The 19,056-nt window shown below is 46.0% G+C and overlaps 1 protein-coding gene across 1 annotated transcript in view; it reads left to right on the forward strand.

Moving 5' to 3' along the window:
• The window catches only part of ryr2a (ryanodine receptor 2a (cardiac)), a gene marked incomplete at both ends in the record, with an annotated part of 175,982 nt that overhangs the window by 137,633 nt on the left and 19,293 nt on the right, over positions 1-19,056 (forward strand). Inside the window, 20 exons of the mRNA XM_079757379.1 lie at positions 1,929-2,009; positions 2,588-2,676; positions 4,112-4,240; positions 4,785-4,889; positions 5,919-6,000; positions 6,313-6,471; positions 6,720-6,874; positions 7,501-7,716; positions 8,043-8,315; positions 8,520-8,726; positions 8,830-9,129; positions 9,342-9,409; positions 9,701-9,848; positions 12,612-12,698; positions 13,193-13,441; positions 14,763-14,893; positions 15,151-15,193; positions 15,466-15,599; positions 16,932-16,992; positions 17,287-17,433. Coding sequence (XP_079613505.1) covers positions 1,929-2,009; positions 2,588-2,676; positions 4,112-4,240; positions 4,785-4,889; positions 5,919-6,000; positions 6,313-6,471; positions 6,720-6,874; positions 7,501-7,716; positions 8,043-8,315; positions 8,520-8,726; positions 8,830-9,129; positions 9,342-9,409; positions 9,701-9,848; positions 12,612-12,698; positions 13,193-13,441; positions 14,763-14,893; positions 15,151-15,193; positions 15,466-15,599; positions 16,932-16,992; positions 17,287-17,433 — 2,864 coding nt within the window. The remainder of the gene's footprint in view (positions 1-1,928; positions 2,010-2,587; positions 2,677-4,111; positions 4,241-4,784; positions 4,890-5,918; positions 6,001-6,312; positions 6,472-6,719; positions 6,875-7,500; positions 7,717-8,042; positions 8,316-8,519; positions 8,727-8,829; positions 9,130-9,341; positions 9,410-9,700; positions 9,849-12,611; positions 12,699-13,192; positions 13,442-14,762; positions 14,894-15,150; positions 15,194-15,465; positions 15,600-16,931; positions 16,993-17,286; positions 17,434-19,056) is intronic.

Genomic DNA, 19,056 nt, shown 5'->3' on the forward strand with positions numbered 1-19,056 from the left:
TTTGCCAAAAAGCAACATTATTTCGCACCAAGGCTGATTGTTGATAGCTCTAGCCTACTTATTAATCAGTTTTACCAATCACAATCAGGACTCTTGTCATAGTCACCATGGTTACTGTACATGTTGTAGGACATGTTCTCAATACAGTCCTCTTGTTGCATCCATAGAGGTAAACTACCTTCATAGACCTCTGATTATAGCTGTGTGTCAGAGATATTGATCATTCATCTCAGGTACAAGCCAGTGCTAACTTGCACTGTGGGATGTAATTACTGGTTGTTTTTCTTCCTTCACTATTTCTCATAATTTAATTAAAAAAATCTTATCTCAATCGATCATATTAAATTGTTACAAGTTATTCTTTATGTGGATAGACCAGAGGAGGTTTTGACTGGTTTTAAAATAAGTGTAAATTATGTGTAGTTTATAGTAATAATGGTACTAATAGTAATACTAGTGTAGTAATTCCAATAATAATAATCATACAAATACAAATCTCTAATATAACATATCATCTGGTTAAGCATTGTAAGTAATAAGCCTGAAAGCGTTTTAATTTATTTGTAATTCAATAAAGTTAGAGACGGGAGACTTTCAGAATGCATAAAAACAAAGAACTGTTATTTCCACCCTGATTGTCTGTTCTGTCCACTCTCGTCTGGCTGGGTGGCTGAGTGGAAGGGTTCTGGGAGTATCCCTTATTGATAACTTTATTGAAATCACTATTGATAAGCATCGAAAACCGATACGTCTACGTAAATCAACAAAAGTTGAAGTTGTTTACAAGTTTCACATTGCGACTTTGATATAATATACAATGTTTATTTATTTTTTCTTCATTTAGGCAATAATATAATAATAAAAAGACTAATAATAAAAATACTTTCAAATTATTTAATGATCATATTACTAATTATTATGTATATAGAATTCCTTGAGCTATCTTTTTCTCAGAAATAAAGTGGCTTTCAGACTTGTTTTCCAACTGTAGTTTTTCCCCAGCTGCGTGCGGTTGTATCCAGTTTACTGCCCCGTTTTGTGTCTTCTGCGTCCTCTTGCCTATTCCCGCCCGCCGGTTTCCATGACAACATGGTTTCAGTGTGTTTCCTCACCAGCTTGATTAACTGCATCGTTGACACCTGGTTAATCCATTATTGATACACAAAAATACATTGGACAAAAACTGCCCAAAATGGCTGAACTCTGAGCATGGTGTTTCACAAATCCTACGCCATAACGCCGCCGTATTGATACTTTCGACCTTTGGTTGGAAAAGGTTTGTTTTGTGTCTGTGTGCTGTGGTTGATCCCATCCCAGGAAGATTGAAAGGTCGAGGTTTTGCATCTTCTATATTGTTTGTTTTGGTGTTTTATGTCAGCGATACACACTACCCTTATTATCATTCTCAAGTTGTTGGTGTTGCTTCGTTCGTAAAATGCGCTTCTCTTTTTAACGTCTTTCTTTTTTTCTTTTTATCTCTCCTTGTCTGTCAATCGTCTTTCTCTCTGCTTTCCTTTTGCTATTCTCCCTTTTTTTTGGATGTGTGTTCCTTGGGTTTGAATGTTGAATGTGTGTAAATGTGTACACAATTTTGGTAAATGTTGAAAAATGGATGTGTGTGTTTGTATGTGCCTGTGTGTGTATATGCCTTTGTTTGTGTGTGTGCCTGTGTGTGTGTGTGCCTGTGTGTGTGTGTGCCTGTGTGTGTGTGTGTGTGTGTATGTGCCTGTCTCTGTGTGTGCCTGTGTGTGTGTGTGTGTGTGTGTGTGTGTGTGTGTGTGTGTGTGTGTGTGTGTGTATGTGCGTGTGTGTGTGTGTATGTGCGTGTGTGTGTGTATGTGTGTATGTGCGTGTGTGTGTGTATGTGTGTATGTGCGTGTGTGTGTGTGTGTGTGCGTGTGTGTGCTTGTCCTTTTATCTGCGGCCAGGTGAAAAGGTGATGCAGGATGACGAGTTCACCTGTGACCTGTTCCGCTTCCTGCAGCTCCTCTGTGAAGGACACAACTCTGGTAACCAGCTGATCTTTGATAACACAGCTTGGGGGAACACTTGATTCTGGCCTCACTCAAGTTTCATGCGTGTGCATTATTTTGCACACCCAAAATAACAAAAATAGGAAAAAGACTTTGAACTGTAAAAGCTGTATTTTAACAGTTTTAAATCAATTCCCTTTAAATCCAACCTTGACTACAATCGTCAACTCAAACTGTTTACCAGATGTTGGTCAAAGACATAACAAAGCATTGCAGAATAATATTTCAAATGAATGCTATAATTATTGTATAATAGTATATGAAAATAACTAATATCTAATTAACTGTGATATAAACAAAATAATTACCCTCAGCCACCCTGGTACATTATGTCCCGATAACAGAGCAGCAGAGATTAGTTCAATTCTCCTTAAATAATGTGTGTAGAAACCAATTCAGCTTAATTGATTTCAGAACTTGGATTTATACATTTAGGATGTTCTGATTCATTGTAATTTGAAGAATACACACTCATTTGTGTAGTGTTGATTCATCTGTTTTTAGTATGCATTCGTTTTTAAATTTACACAGAATATACACCTTGTGGTTGTCAGATTTCCAGAACTACCTTCGAACCCAGACAGGGAACAACACGACCGTCAACATAATTATCTCTACTGTGGACTACCTCCTCAGAGTACAGGTCAGTCCCGCCCCCTGGTGCATCACTTCCTCCTCAGAGTAGGTCAGTCCCGCCCCCTGGTGCTTCACTTCCTCCTCAGAGTACAGGTCAGTCCTGCCCCCTGGTGCATCACTTCCTCCTCAGAGTACAGGTCAGTCCTGCCCCCTGGTGCATCACTTCCTCCTCAGAGTAGGTCAGTCCTGCCCCCTGGTGCATCACTTCCTCCTCAGAGTAGGTCAGTCCCGCCCCCTGGTGCTTCACTTCCTCCTCAGAGTACAGGTCAGTCCTGCCCCCTGGTGCTTCACTTCCTCCTCAGAGTACAGGTCAGTCCCGCCCCCTGGTGCATCACTTCCTCCTCAGAGTAGGTCAGTCCCGCCCCCTGGTGCTTCACTTCCTCCTCAGAGTACAGGTCAGTCCCGCCCCCTGGTGCATCACTTCCTCCTCAGAGTAGGTCAGTCCCGCCCCCTGGTGCTTCACTTCCTCCTCAGAGTACAGGTCAGTCCCACCCCCTGGTGCTTCACTTCCTCCTCAGAGTACAGGTCAGTCCCACCCCCTGGTGCTTCACTTCCTCCTCAGAGTACAGGTCAGTCCCGCCCCCTGGTGCTTCACTTCCTCCTCAGAGTACAGGTCAGTCCCGCCCAGGGTGCTTCACTTCCTCCTCAGAGTAGGTCAGTCCCGCCCCCTGGTGCTTCACTTCCTCCTCAGAGTACAGGTCAGTCCCGCCCCCTGGTGCTTCACTTCCTCCTCAGAGTACAGGTCAGTCCCGCCCAGGGTGCTTCACTTCCTCCTCAGAGTACAGGTCAGTCCCGCCCCTTGGTGCTTCACTTCCTCCTCAGAGTACAGGTCAGTCCCGCCCCCTGGTGCTTCACTTCCTCCTCAGAGTACAGGTCAGTCCCGCCCCCTGATGCTTCACTTCCTCCTCAGAGTACAGGTCAGTCCCGCCCCCTGATGCTACTTCCTCCTCAGAGTACAGGTCATTCCCCCCCCCCTGGAGCTTTACTACTGGGGACTTCCTCCTAACGTAAGTACTCTACTAAACCTGTCCAGTTGTTTGCGCTGGTCTTCCACCCCACACTGAGCAGACCTATTGCTAAACTAGCAAGCTATGGGGGAGTGGCTTAGGAGGGAGGCCTGAGGGGAGGGGTGTGGTTACATAGATTGAGGATCCATCTTACTCTGGTGGTCTCTCTAAAACTACCTACCCCAGCTTTAAAGCTGCTTCAGGTCGGATCCCAGAGTTGTAAAGTGAGCGAGCAGCAAAGAGCGGAAGAGAGCAAGATTTTGGAACTGAACAACCTGAAAAACTTCCGTCCCTTCTAACGTCCTCGCTCCTCACTCTACCATTTCTCCACCATTTTGAAAGATGTAAAGATCCTGTTGTGTGACCTCGGCATAACATTGAAGTGTCCAACCCTCATCTTCTGTCCTGGCCCTCATCCTCCTCATGCGGCTTTAGGAGTCCATCAGTGACTTCTACTGGTATTACTCCGGGAAGGAGGTGATCGATGAGCAGGGACAGAGGAACTTCTCCAAGGCCATCAACGTGGCCAAGCAGGTCTTCAACACGCTGACTGAGTACATCCAGGTGAGCTCAGTCCCCTGGGATAAGGAGAGTAGCTCTGAACTCTGAAATCTGTTGGGAGGCACTTTGATGCTCTGTAGGCATACTAGCCTGCCATATAGGTGGCTTATTGAGCTACTATGGGCCAAGGTGACTATACGAAAGGGGTTTAAACCAAAGCCCATATGTGAATATAATGAGGATATAATGTTGAGAGTTATATTGAAGAATTCTCTTTACCTAATCGTTTTAACCTACAATATAATGTAGAAGAAAATGTTGTTAGTTAAGAAATGTTTTTATACTCATGAACGCATAACTACAGATTTTGCAAGGCTTTTTAATAATACCAAAGCCGTATTCATTCGATATGCAAACAGTGTTAAGGCAAAAGCATGTTAGCATGCCAAACGCTAGCCCCCCAGCTAGCGTTTAGATCCAAGATGGATGCTACCAGGTTGAGGCACCAATTTCTGCCACATGCTCTGCCTTCCTGAAGGCTCTTCCTTCATTCTATTGGCTGAAAGACGTATGACGTGCGTGTTCATGTTGACGTGTCTCCCTCCAGGGCCCGTGCACAGGGAACCAGCAGAGTCTGGCCCACAGCCGCCTGTGGGACGCGGTTGTGGGCTTCCTGCATGTCTTCGCTCATATGCAGATGAAACTGTCTCAGGTGGGTTTGGGTGTGAGGTGCAGGTAGTCATGTTACCATGCACAAGCTCAGTCTGTGAAAAGAGCCGACGTGTCAGCCCCAGGGGACATTCACGCTGGTTAAAGGGGCCGGAGGTAAGAGTATAGAGTTGCAAAGAGAGAGTGCGGAAAATAGAAGAATGAAAAAATGAAAAAACAAAAACGCCCCTCCCTCTCTGTTCTCTCTCCCTTACTCCTCCCCCATTGAGATGTGATTCATTTCATGCACCTGTGTGTGACAGACGTGATGGACAATGATGAAGAAGATGGAAGAGATTGGTCTTCACTAGTGGAATTTAACCCAGAGAGGTGGAAATTGTCTCATAACGAGGCACAGTTAGTTTGTTTATAGCTGGTGGATTGCTGTGCCATTGCTAATAAATAATAGCTCTTAAATCTTACCTACTGCAGATTTAAGAAGTTTAAAATAAAGTCTTTGAAGGCCGTATTGAGGTTAAATAATTACCTTAATAAATATGGTACATATTTAGGGATAGCAAAAGCTAAATAGCGCTGTTTGAAAATAACTACTGCACCCAAGTCTCAAAGTTTAAAGACGTGGTGCAGGAAGTGCATGAGAGTGAAACTGCTCCCCATGGTGGTTGCCTTCAAACTGGGGTGAAATGCTTTGCTTTTCCCATAGAGATGTTTTAAGAAATATGCATTATAGGCTGTACTGCAAACCGAAAGTCACACTCCTTTTAATGGTTAAAAGTTTTTAAACACACGTAGAACCTTTAGCTAAACCACATCTGTTTGATGGCAGTTCTTCTAAGCTTATGTTTTTATCTATCTGAAAAAGGTAGCCAATTACATAGTTCATATTGGAATTATGTAGTATTTTTTTCGACAATTGGTCCATGGGGAATTCAATGCTCATTCTCCTTCATAAAGTGACCACTTAATGGGGCAGGTTTTTACCTCCCCTCCCTATGAGACTTTTGTACGATTGTCTGAGCGGTTTGATATGTCGGGCCAACCGGGGGCACCACCTGTGACTGTCTCCTTGCAGGACTCCAGCCAGATCGAGTTACTGAAGGAGCTGATGGACCTCCAGAAGGACATGGTGGTCATGCTGCTCTCTATGCTTGAGGGTAGGTCTGAAAATAATCTGGAAATAAGGTCTGAATATACTTATGTCACGTCAACATGCCATTACATGTGAAAAGTGAAAGTAGTGAATTCGTGCTGCTGTTCAAAAGGTTTATTGTGAGGGTGATTTTCACCACTGTGACTACACTTCCTATCTGTGATCCTATCTTATATCATCATATACTCTCCTCTTTGTAACAATGGAGCTCCTTGTTTCCAACCTTAGGGCCCACACCGTCAGCACTCCCTCTCTATAACCTGGCTTCACGCTGCACCTGGATCTCTGTCATGTGTTCTCCGACACCACCCTTTAGGTAACGTGGTGAACGGCACCATTGGCAAGCAGATGGTGGACATGCTGGTGGAATCTTCCAACAACGTGGAGATGATCCTCAAGTTCTTCGACATGTTCCTCAAACTCAAAGATCTGACCTCCTCGGACGCCTTCAAGGAGTACGATCTGGATGGCAAAGGCAAGTGGCTGGTCCTACCTGGGTCTAGACTGGGCAGGATTTAGACTATGCAGGAGTTAGAACATGCAGGATCTAGACTAGGCTAAACAAACACAAAACATTTGATAAATGGGCTCAAATTGACCCACATCCAGACCGAAGTTAGGTCATAGTTGGTACCGTGATTCTTAGTGATTATCATCTGACTGAGGCAGTGTACCCTGCCGATGGGTGGATGGAAAGCTAGACGTTTATGTGTTGACCTGCAGGCGTGATCTCCAAGAGGGACTTCCATAAAGCCATGGAAAGCCACAAGCACTACACCCAGTCGGAGACGGAGTTCCTCCTCTCCTGTGCAGAGACGGACGAAAACGAACTGCTGGACTATGAGGAGTTTGTGGAGCGCTTCCACGAGCCGGCCAAGGTACCTTCAGGAGGATATTGCTTGGGGTTGGCCGGATATGTTGCGACGTTCTATAGCTAGTACATTCCCCATTCATTTCTAAATCCCAGCTCAGATCAGATATTTGTGACAAGACTGCTTGCAACTGATGGCTGCTTGAAACAAAATCACAAGATAAAGTTCTGAAACTGGGCCTTTGAAATCGAGGCAGCGGGAAGCGGTATAAAGCCGTATGTGGCTACTTGCGCAATCTAGCAGCTGGGAAAATAAATCACTCCAGGGACTGTATTTCACCTGGAAAGAGACTTATTAAAACGGGTTGGAAACAAAATATCACAGTGATATTTCTGCTTGTTACACGGCTATTATTCCCATGAATAGGCACTGTTGCTTACTTTTGTTATCTTGTCATGTTGTGGTCAATTATCTGCCATGTTTAAATAGCTGGGAGGTATGGCAGTAGGTTCTATTAGCGCACTGCGTTTTGAGGTCAATCTCTTGAGATGCCAATCAATGGCGGTACGCTCTGCAGCCGTCCAGGTCACACCGCCTCCACGTTCTCCGTTACGTCCCGTCACAAATCTCCTATCAGAACTGGGCTTGAAGTGCAGTCCGTCCATCGGTCCATCTCAAATGTCTCCCTTCAGGACATTGGCTTCAACGTGGCAGTTCTGCTGACCAACCTTTCTGAGCACATGCCCCACGACACGCGGCTGCAGACCTTCCTGGCGCTGGCGGAGAGCGTGCTGGACTACTTCCAGCCCTACCTGGGGAGGATCGAGATCATGGGGAGCGCCAAGCGCATTGAGCGAGTGTACTTCGAGATCAGCGAGTCCAGCCGGACGCAGTGGGAGAAGCCCCAGGTCAGCGTTCAACTCCAGTAATTGTTGTGATCCAACTTGTTTAGTCCATTTATTTCAAGCTCTCCACGGCGTAACAACACATAATCGCCACAACGGAGGGTAACTCACGGCACACACAAAGTCAGACTCATGCAGCACTCCCTAGTACCAGGTGAACGGCCACCATAAATAATAGAATAGAGGCTCCAACAAATCGTACTTAACAGTCAGACCAGACTGATCTGGTCCTTTGGTAGCATGTAAGCCGTCCGCATGTACTGTCAGCGCCTCCGTCCTAGTTCTCTGGCATGTGCCTCACCCCCTGCTGCGCCCCCCCACCCCGCCAGGTGAAGGAGTCGAAGCGGCAGTTCATCTTTGACGTGGTGAACGAGGGCGGCGAGAAGGAGAAGATGGAGCTGTTCGTCAACTTCTGCGAGGACACCATCTTCGAGATGCAGCTGGCGGCGCAGATGTCGGACACGGGCGAGCGCTCGGCGGTGAAGGAGGAGAGCGAGCAGGAGCGGCCCGAGGAGGCAGGCCCCGAGACGGGCTTCTTCTCCGTGGCCACCCTGCGGACGGCGCTGCTCGCGCTGCGCTACAACGTGGTGGTCGTCATGAAGGCAAGGACCCATGGGGACCACCGCCGTGATGCGTCATGAGGCGAGCCGTTATCATCCACATCCACGCCCAGAACCAGAACTCTCATCCCCACAAAGCCTTTCACTCGTGAATGGCCGTGGCATTTCTCACAAGAACTGCACTGGGGTAATGTCCGCAGCACCCTTTATGTGTCACCAGATTAATGTTCCCCTGCTTGTTGTCAGGTGCTGTCCATGAAGAGCGTGAAGAAGCAGGTGAAGAGGTTGAAAAAGATGACTGTCAGGGACCTGGTGACCACGCTGGCCTCTTTCTACTGGTCCACGCTGCTCCGGGTCCTGTACGTGGTGTTCAGTGTGGCCAGGGGCTTCTGCAGGATTACATACAAGAGCCTGATGGGAGGCAGCCTTCTGAACGGCGGCAGCGCCATGAAGGTCTGTACCGCCTCCCTGTCTTGTGTTGTGTACAGACCTTGCGTGTTGTATTCAACAAACTGGACCTTCTTGTCCGCTGTCTGAGCTGAATGTGCTCCTCCAGGTGTCAGAGCTGCTGGGCAGCCTGCCTGACCTCAGCCAGGAGGAGGGGGTGCGTGGGGAAGGGCCGGAGCCAGAGAAGAAGTCCTCAGACCGAGCCTTCCACCCCGAGGATGAGCTGGCAGACCTGGCCATCAACACCGGCCAAACCGAGGTGCTGTCGGACATCTTCGGCCTGGACTTGAGAAGGGAGGGGGGCCAGTACAAGATCACGCCCCACGACCCCAACGCCAGCCTGACTCACCTGCTGGTGTCCCCCAGCCCCGCTGCAATCCCCTCCCCTGAGCTCAGACAGAGGCACCAGGTGAGGGCGTCGCCAGTCCTTCTGTTCTTATACCGTTCACTTTGTGACCGCTGGCTCTCTCTCTTATTTTCTCTTTCTAACCATCTCTTGCTCACAACCTTAGTCGTGTATTCATCATTCCCATATCGCATGTCGCATGTCTGTCTCTGCATGATCTCTATGATGGACATGGTTTTAATCTATAAGCATTAATAAAATCACATCTCTTCTAGATAAAGAGTTCAGGCTTGGAGGACAGCGAAGGAACAGCAGAGACCAGCCACGAGTCCAAGAAAACAGGGTATGTCAAGTGAACCAAAACCAAAACAACTGTTTATTTATTGTGCTTGCACTTTTTCAAGCACAATTAAGTGCAATTGCGTCAAATGAGTAAAAGCTAAGACTGCAATTAATTTCATTAGATATTCACAGATACTCTTTGAATAATGTTCAATGGGAATTGAATGCGTTGCTCTGCTTTTGAAAGCGACCTAGAGATGAGGGATCACACGAAAAGCATCTCAATCTCTAGTCTCAGTCCATCCATGTTCATCGAACTAAGCTTCTGCACTACATGTCCTTGTGGCTTAAGGCCTGAGAACGAAGACAAGGACAAAGCGAAAAAAGAGGCGATGGCTAAACAGAAGATCCGACAGAATTACATCTTCAAGTCTGAGGAACCAGACCTGCAGGAGTCCGTCTTCTGGAAGAAGATCATCGCCTACCAGAGGAAGCTGTTGGTAGGATGCAATTTTCATTGATCTTATTATTCATTATGTTGCAAGATTATACACAAGATGGCCAAACATTATTTGATCAGATTGCAAAATCGGACATACAAAGATTGTTTTAAAATAAAGGGTTACAAAATCCCTTTCACATAGCTGCAGACCGCTATCTGATTGTAGATACCCAAAACTGAAACCAAAAGAACTGATAGAATCTCAATCACAAAATGCAACTCATCTTGCGCAAAAACTGAAAACGAAGAAACGGAAATCCAGGACCATATTACGTTTATTTAGAGTATATCTCCAAGGACTTCAATGTTTGTGCTACTGGTTAGAGGACACAGCATAGGGGGAAGATTCAGTTTCCGCCTGGAATATATGTCATGCTTTAGAGTGAATACAGCTAGTGCATTATCAGTTGGTAGTACTATAGGGCCACAGCACGACATCTGATGAGGACCTGAGCCAATGTTTGATGTATGATAAGTAGAGAAAAGATAAAGATGTTTTAACAGAAGTCGATTTAGGTGATATCTCCAAATAAAAACGTAAATCTAATGGAAACCAATGCAGAATTGACAATATAAACTGTATGAGACACAAACGGGTAGATATCCTGAAAACCCATTGTATAATTTGGACACTTGACCCCTCTATTGGAAGTTCAGCATGCACCATATGGCCACCAGATAGCGATGAAGAACCTGTGTTCTGAGTGAAGGCAATGTACAGATCTCCTCTGAAACCGTCTCAGCTATTACAATCAGAACACTTACTGAGTGAACAGCATGTTTCGTTGCAAAATGGTGCCCAGACACTGGATTATCCAATTGTGGTGGTTTTATTTGATCAAACACAACGTTGATGACAAAAGAAAGTAAACTATACAATGATAAATTAAATGAATAAAGGCTTAACGATTGCGTTTAAGGATTTCCAACCAGGAACTGAACTTTAAAGAATATGAATACAAAAAAATATCATACGTAAACTAAATAAAATTGAATATTAAAATAGTATAACCTAAAGATCAATCTTTACCGAAACTGAAACAAAAATAGAAGCGGATTAAAATAATCCAAACTCAAATCAACACAGTGTTGCTCATGTTCTAAGGATCTGATGAATCTTGTATCTAATAATTTATTACGAATTGTATCTGACACATTGATATTCAGTCCTGGTGAACCTTTTACAAAGGCTGTGAACACATTAACCATGAGGTAATCTGCTGTCTAACAGCTTCATGTTACTGAGCCGAAGGGATGAGGTGTGAACACATTAACCATGACGTAATCTGCTGTCTAACAGCTTCATGTTACTGAGCCGAAGGGATGAGGTGTGAACACATTAACCATGACGTAATCTGCTGTCTAACAACTTCATGTTACTGAGCAGAAGGGATGAGGTGTGGTCACCATCCCACAAGTTACCACAGGTCGGCCTTAATGTACGCACAGCACAATTAGCCAAACATGGTCTTGTGTCGACACAGCCATGTGCTTTGGGTCGTAGAAGTGATCGTGTTGGAAAATGAGTCATTATAATAAATAGTCAACAAAAACAATAAAGCCCAATTAAAATAACAAACCAGGGACCCAAATTGACTAAGCCTCCCAAAGACACCTCAGGCCTTTCAAACCGTAGGCGCGGCTTTTAAATGGTACTTTTGAAACATCCAAAGTATAATCCCTACATACCAACCATGTAGTGTCCTGTCCTTGTGTCTCTCCCCTTCAGAACTAGGGCTGTTCTGTAGTGTCCTGTCCTTGTGTCTCTCCCCTTCAGAACTAGGGCTGTTCTGTAGTGTCCTGGCCTCCTTGTGTCTCTCCCCTTCAGAACTAGGGCTGTCCTGTAGTGTCCTGTCCTTGTGTCTCTCCCCTTCAGAACTAGGGCTGTTCTGTAGTGTCCTGTCCTCCTTGTGTCTCTCCTCTTCAGAACTAGGGCTGTTCTGTAGTGTCCTGTCCTTGTGTCTCTCCCCTTCAGAACTAGGGCTGTTCTGTAGTGTCCTGTCCTCCTTGTGTCTCTCCTCTTCAGAACTAGGGCTGTTCTGTAGTGTCCTGTCCTCCTTGTGTCTCTCCCCTTCAGAACTAGGGCTGTTCTGTAGTGTCCTGTCCTTGTGTCTCTCCCCTTCAGAACTAGGGCTGTTCTGTAGTGTCCTGTCCTTGTGTCTCTCCCCTTCAGAACTAGGGCTGTTCTGTAGTGTCCTGTCCTTGTGTCTCTCCCCTTCAGAACTAGGGCTGTTCTGTAGTGTCCTGTCCTTGTGTCTCTCCCCTTCAGAACTAGGGCTGTTCTGTAGTGTCCTGTCCTTGTGTCTCTCCCCTTCAGAACTAGGGCTGTTCTGTAGTGTCCTGTCCTCCTTGTGTCTCTCCCATTCAGAACTAGGGCTGTTCTGTAGTGTCCTGTCCTTGTGTCTCTCCCCTTCAGAACTAGGGCTGTTCTGTAGTGTCCTGTCCTCCTTGTGTCTCTCCCCTTCAGAACTAGGGCTGTTCTGTAGTGTCCTGTCCTTGTGTCTCTCCCCTTCAGAACTAGGGCTGTTCTGTAGTGTCCTGTCCTTGTGTCTCTCCCCTTCAGAACTAGGGCTGTTCTGTAGTGTCCTGTCCTTGTGTCTCTCCCCTTCAGAACTAGGGCTGTTCTGCAGAGTCCTGTCCTCCTTGTGTCTCTCCCCTTCAGAACTAGGGCTGTTCTGTAGTGTCCTGTCCTTGTGTCTCTCCCCTTCAGAACTAGGGCTGTTCTGTAATGTCCTGTCCTCCTTGTGGCTCTCCCATTCAGAACTACTTTGCCAGGAATTTCTACAACATGCGGATGCTGGCTCTGTTTGTGGCCTTTGCCATCAATTTCATCCTCCTCTTCTACAAGGTACCGGCATTATACATCTTTTATTTGTTGTATTTGAGGATATCCATGCCCAGATAGGTGTTACTGGTCAGGGTGATCAAACCATCGTAGCCCTCTCTCCTGGCTAAACTGAAGCCCCCATTACCAAAATGGGATGCTCATAATGACCATGTCAAATATATGGAACACATTCTAATACTACAGTGTTTAGTGTGAGGGTGTCTTGCCAGGAAGATACACAACAGCAGTAGCCCTTTGAGATGTTCTACAGTACATTCTCACCACAGACGGATGAGCATTGATTTAAAAAAGTCAAGGTGCTACATTGACAATGTTTGTATCCTAGCAAGAGCTTGCTCATTGTTAATGCTCTCGGCAGGATACATTTTCTTAACAAATGATCTTGGCAACGGATGTTTGAGTGGAGCCACGGTTGTGGTGGTTTGATCAGCAAGACCGGTATCGCCCGTTCATTCCCACAACCAGAACGACAGCGCTCCGACCCCCTCCTGCAGGTGTCCACGTCCTCGGCCGTGGTGGAGCAGAAGGAGCTGTATCCCAGCAGCCACTCCAGGGTGGCGTGGGCCACGCTGGAGGAGGAGGAGGGCCTGCCGGCCGCGGAGGGCCGGCAGGCCCCCCGGCCGGTCACGGTGCACTTCGTCCTGGAGGAGAGCAGCGGTTACATGGAGCCCACCCTGCGTATCCTGGCCATCATGCACACTGTCATCTCCTTCTTCTGCATCATCGGCTACTACTGTCTGAAGGTGGGCTCCTGGGGGCAAGCTCAGCGCTGGGGTTCAGTCGGCCGATCGGGGGCCCTCGGAGAGGGATGTAGATGGTGATGATAGTGGTGGCGTTTTGGAGATCTCTTAATATACTAAAGTAGAGTTGTAACTTCGGTGAAAGCGGTTACATTTTCAAATGGTGTTGTTAATACAGTGCTTGGGAACCAAACCCCAACCTAATGCAATGACTGAAAATGATCAAAATCATTGTGGACGGCAGACTTTCCCTCGGCTAGTTCTAATGAGCGAATATGATCTGGCTGTAACTGTGGTTATCCATAATCATAACCATTATACAAATCATAATACAGGTTATTAAATAGTGCAGAGACACTTTTCAACATGTCAACATTTCAAAGCATACCAATGAAGTAGCAGACGAGGTGTGGAAGGTTAAGGGCTGGATATGGTCCCACGTTCACGTAGTGCAAGGGGGTTTCGGACCCTTCTTGCGTCCACCGCAAGTGCCGGGTCGGACCGGACAAAAAATCTAACCTTCCGTCGAGGCGACGCAGCAGCAAAGGTGATTGGTCCGCTAATTAAAATCCGACGCAGAACCATAAAGGTTCAGGACTGCGTCGAAGCGTCTGCGTGGTCTTTGCGCTGCGGGAACGTGGAACCATAATCAGCCCTTTAATCATTAGCCCGGCTGTGTGACCTGAGCTAGCGTAGCCCGGCTGTGTGACCTGAGCTAGCGTAGCGCGGCTGTGTGGCGTGAGCTAGCGTAGCCCGGCTGTGTGACGTGAGCTAGCGTAGCGCGGCTGTGTGACGTGAGCTAGCGTAGCCCGGCTGTGTTGGAGGGGTTTTGGGAGCAGGAAGATTCTTTTAATGAACATATCTGTCATAGGATGTCATTTGATTGACATTTATTTAACATAAGTAAAATCACTATAGTCTATATACAGGTTATTTTAACTCACAAGCTAAAATGTCAATAATTTTGATTTACTGCTTAAAGCTCCTGTAGCTCAGATCGGAGAGAGACAGATCTTAAACAAGGATAAAATGTCCTCTGGCCCTCCCTCACTCAGTTTTCACCCTTCATAAGGGTTGCCTTCAACTCACTGGGGACTACAAGCGAAACGGATTGCCCAACAAAGAGGTGCCCTGATTGGTCAGAATTGAGCCGGGGGCTCATCTCTACCTCCACCTCACACTGAGGCAGGCGGCCCAAACAGATCTCCTCAAAAAAGCACTCACTAGAAGCTTCTCCAGAAGGCATAATGACCTTCACGTTGTAGCTGTTGGGCGGTGTCCACAGCTGCTGAGGAGGTTCAGACTGTGTGATTGTACGATTCAGGTGCCGTTGGTGATCTTCAAGCGTGAGAAGGAGGTGGCCCGCAAACTGGAGTTTGATGGCCTGTACATCACGGAACAGCCGTCTGAGGATGACATCAAGGGCCAATGGGACCGACTGGTCATCAACACACAGTGAGATGCCCCCTACTGCCCATGGCTCTGAACGAAGACTCACTACTGCTGACATGCACTGATATTTACACACTAGCAGTGTGTGTGAGCGTGTGAATTAAAAAAAACATTGTTTGGTATGATAATTGCATCTATCAATATAACAATCATTTAAAAATGTAAATCGATTAAACAGGTCAGTATCTATGAAGGGGGGGTGATGTCTTCTATAAATGATTATTATTCAATTATTAAAGTCCTTTTGTTTTGGTTTTCAGATCTTTCCCAAACAATTACTGGGACAAATTTGTGAAGAGAAAGGTGAGTCAATTAAATAGGGTATTTGAATGAATAACGACAGATAATTCTAATTGGTATTTAATTGTCTCCTTCATTTTCATAAACTTATCCATGGCTCTCTGTCCCTCCCTTTAAATACCTCTTTACCTCTCTGATGAACTGCTGCGTTGATCCTTCCTGTACAATCCTTCTGTGAAAGATTGGTCCCAAACAACCGGCATGATAAACTGACCTGTGCTCCGCTGAGAGGCAGGAAGCACCCTGACCGCTGTGTCTCCCCCGCTGGTTGCTAGGTGATGGATAAGTACGGAGAGTTCTACGGCCACGACAGGATCAGCGAGCTGCTGGGAATGGACCGGGCCGCCCTGGACTTCAGCGACTCACACGAGAAGAGGAAACCCAAGAAAGACAACTCATTAGCTGCTGTGTAAGTGTGTGTGGTAGGGTGAGTGCGTGTGTGTGGATTATGCGTCTGGGTTTTGAATGTGTGTTTGTACGTGTGTGTGTGTGTGTGTGTGTGTGTGTGTGTGTGTTTAGAGTGTGTGTGTGTGTTTGGATCATGTGTGTGTTTGTGTGTGTGTTTGGATCATGTGTGTGTTTCTGCCTTTGTGTTTGTACGTATGTGTGTGTGTGTGTGTGTGTGTGTGTTTAGATTGTGTGTGTGTGTGTGTGTGTGTGTGTGTTTGGATCATGTGGGTGTGTGTGTGTGTTTGGATCATGTGTGTGTTTGTGTGTGTGTGTTTGGATCATGTGTGTGTTTGTTTCTGCCTGTGTGGGTGTTTGTATCTTGTATGTGTATGTGTGTGTGTTTGGATCGTGTCTGTGTGTAGGCGTGTTTGGATCATGTGTGTGTGTGTGTTTGGATCATGTGTGTGTTTGTGCCTGTGTGGGTGTTTGTATCTTGTGTGTGTATGTGTGTGTGTTTGGATCATGTGTGTGTGTGTGTGTTTGAATGCTGTACCTGGTTTGGCAGGTGTAGAACGTTCCCCCTAAGGTTTAACTTCTCAATACCTTCTCAAACATCATTTCATTTGACGTGTCTATTAGATGCAGTCTTTTCAGATGGGATCGCTTGCCTTCCTAGTACTGGGTGGGTGGTTCAATTCCCTGCTGAGGGGCGGCGCCGTGTGCAAGAACCGACGTTACAGACTTAAAATTGGAAAAATCTGTGTGTGTGCCCTAATGTGTGCATGTGCGTCTGCACCAGTGTGTGTTGTCACCCGTGTGTGTGTCTTGTTGTGTTTGTTTGTTTACTCAATTCAACGACAGACTCTGCGTGGGTTGCTGGCTTCTTGGACGTCTTCGGGACAAACTGTTTAGCATCCAACCCCTAAATCCTTACTTTGTTAAAAAAGATACAGAAGTTTAATTTGAAAGGCAAAGTAGTGAAGGGAACCGGGCGTAACCGGGCGTAACATCAATGCTAGGGTGTTTGAGTGGTGTGAGTGTATGTGTTTACATTGTGTGATGAGTGTTGGTGTGCGTCTACGTGTGTACATGTCATGGTTACCATCTGTCTGTAGTCATCTCAGAGGATATGTTGAAATCAGACAGCAATGCCCAGACCTCAGGTATGGTGTCCATGGGCAGACGGGGAGGATAATACTGTTCTGAACACACACAGGATCCACCTGCGCTCACACCTTGTGTGGGGATACTTCTTCTCCCATCCCACCTGTGACCAACAGGTTTGAAATAGATGAGTGTTTATGTGTTAGCGATTCATGATGTGTGCTGTAACAGCTTCCTTCTTCAACAGGCTGAACTCCATTGATGTTAAATACCAGATCTGGAAACTTGGGGTGGTGTTCACTGATAATGTACGTATACACGTTTTAGTGTTATGTTGTGTGATATTACTGCATAAGTGATATATGACCTACGAATACAGTTTATTAACCGTAGTTAGTACTCAACAACATATCTAACATTGGTAAAGTCATTTTGAGATATTTGAATGTGAAAATTGTATATATGATAGCTCTTAGTATTTAGTGAATAGTGTTATTCTCTTACTGTAGCTGTTACCCGTCTGTCTTCCCCTCGATCCCCAGTCCTTCCTGTACCTGGTCCATGACCATGTCTATTATTCTCTTGACTGTGTTCCTCTGCAGTCCTTCCTGTACTTGGCCTGGTACATGACCATGTCTATTCTGGGACACTACAACAACTTCTTCTTCGCTGCCCACCTGCTGGACATCGCCATGGGCTTCAAGACACTGCGCACCATCCTGTCCTCCGTCACACACAACGGCAAACAGGTCTGTCCTCCCTGATACTACTATCCCTCCTCTCTGTCCTCCCTGATACTACTATCCCTCCTCTCTGTCCTCCCTGATACTACTATCCCTCCTCTCCGTCCTCCCTGATACTACTATCCCTCCTCTCTGTCCTCCCTGATACTACTATCCCTCCTCTCCGTCCTCCCTGATACTACTGTCCCTCCTCTCTGTCCTCCCTGATACTACTATCCCTCCTCTCCGTCCTCCCTGATACTACTCTCCCTCCTCTCTCTCCTCCCTGATACTACTATCCTTTAACTCTGTCCTCCCTGATACTACTATCCCTCCTCTCTGTCCTCCCTGATACTACTATCCCTCCTCTCCGTCCTCCCTGATACTACTCTCCCTCCTCTCTCTCCTCCCTGATACTATTATCCCTCCTCTCCGTCCTCCCTGATACTACTATCCCTCCTCTCCGTCCTCCCTGATACTATTATCCCTCCTCTCCGTCCTCCCTGATACTATTATCCCTCCTCTCCGTCCTCCCTGATACTATTATCCCTCCTCTCCGTCCTCCCTGATACTACTCTCCCTCCTCTCTCTCCTCCCTGATACTACTATCCTTTAACTCTGTCCTCCCTGATACTACTATCCCTCCTCTCTGTCCTCCCTGATACTACTATCCCTCCTCTCCATCCTCCCTGATACTACTATCCCTCCTCTCTATCCTCCCTCATACTACTATCCTTTAACTCTGTCCTCCCTGATACTACTCTCCTGATACTACTGTCCCTCCTCTCTGTCCTCCCTGATACTACTCTCCCTCCTCTCTGTCCTCCCTGATACTACTGTCCCTTCTCTCTGTCCTCACTGATACTACTATCCTTTAACTCTGTCCTCCCTGATACTACTCTCCCTCCTCTCTGTCCTCCCTGACACTACTATCCTTTAACTCTGTCCTCCCTCCTGAACCCCTTCAGCTCTTTGTTAGGGAGTTCGATCGTCTTTTGACATGCCAAAGAAAAATGTAGTTATGGTAGAAGGCTGCCTTGCATAACATTTAAAACTAAACTTTATGAAAACGATCATTGGGAAAGTAATCAAACCCAGACCACAGACTATATATACCAATATCTTTATCATTATCTTAATATATATATATATATATATATATATATCTTCATATAAAGAATCTGTGGAAAGTCAGTCTACTTCTGTACAAATTTTTAATTTCCGTTAGATTCGAAAAACCTCTTCTTTGAGAAGAGCTTTCTGTTCAAATTTCTGGTCGTCTTTTACCTCGCTTTTCAGACTGTTTTGGATGAATCGGGTTTGGATTGCTCTGTAGATTGCTACTCTTTCCTTGGGCAGACCGTTATCCTTCATTTACAGACTGTGGCGCCCTTGTTGTAACTTCCTTGCTTTAGGACTTTAACAATTTGTTGTTGTATAATAATATTGCTGAATATTATGTACTTGATGTGAATGAATCTAGTGTAGTTCCCAGGATAGTTTGTTTACAGTTCCTACAATTATTTAAAACATATTTACTTTATCGGTTTCATTTAACAAATGGACATTTAGAGGATTGACGATGACAAGCTCGGGGCCCGACATTTCTGAATGAGGATCTAGTTGTGATTGGGTCCCTGCCCTAGTCTC

The sequence above is a fragment of the Pollachius pollachius genome (genome assembly GCF_949987615.1).
Source record: "Pollachius pollachius genome assembly, chromosome: 19".
Classification (NCBI taxonomy): domain Eukaryota; kingdom Metazoa; phylum Chordata; class Actinopteri; order Gadiformes; family Gadidae; genus Pollachius; species Pollachius pollachius.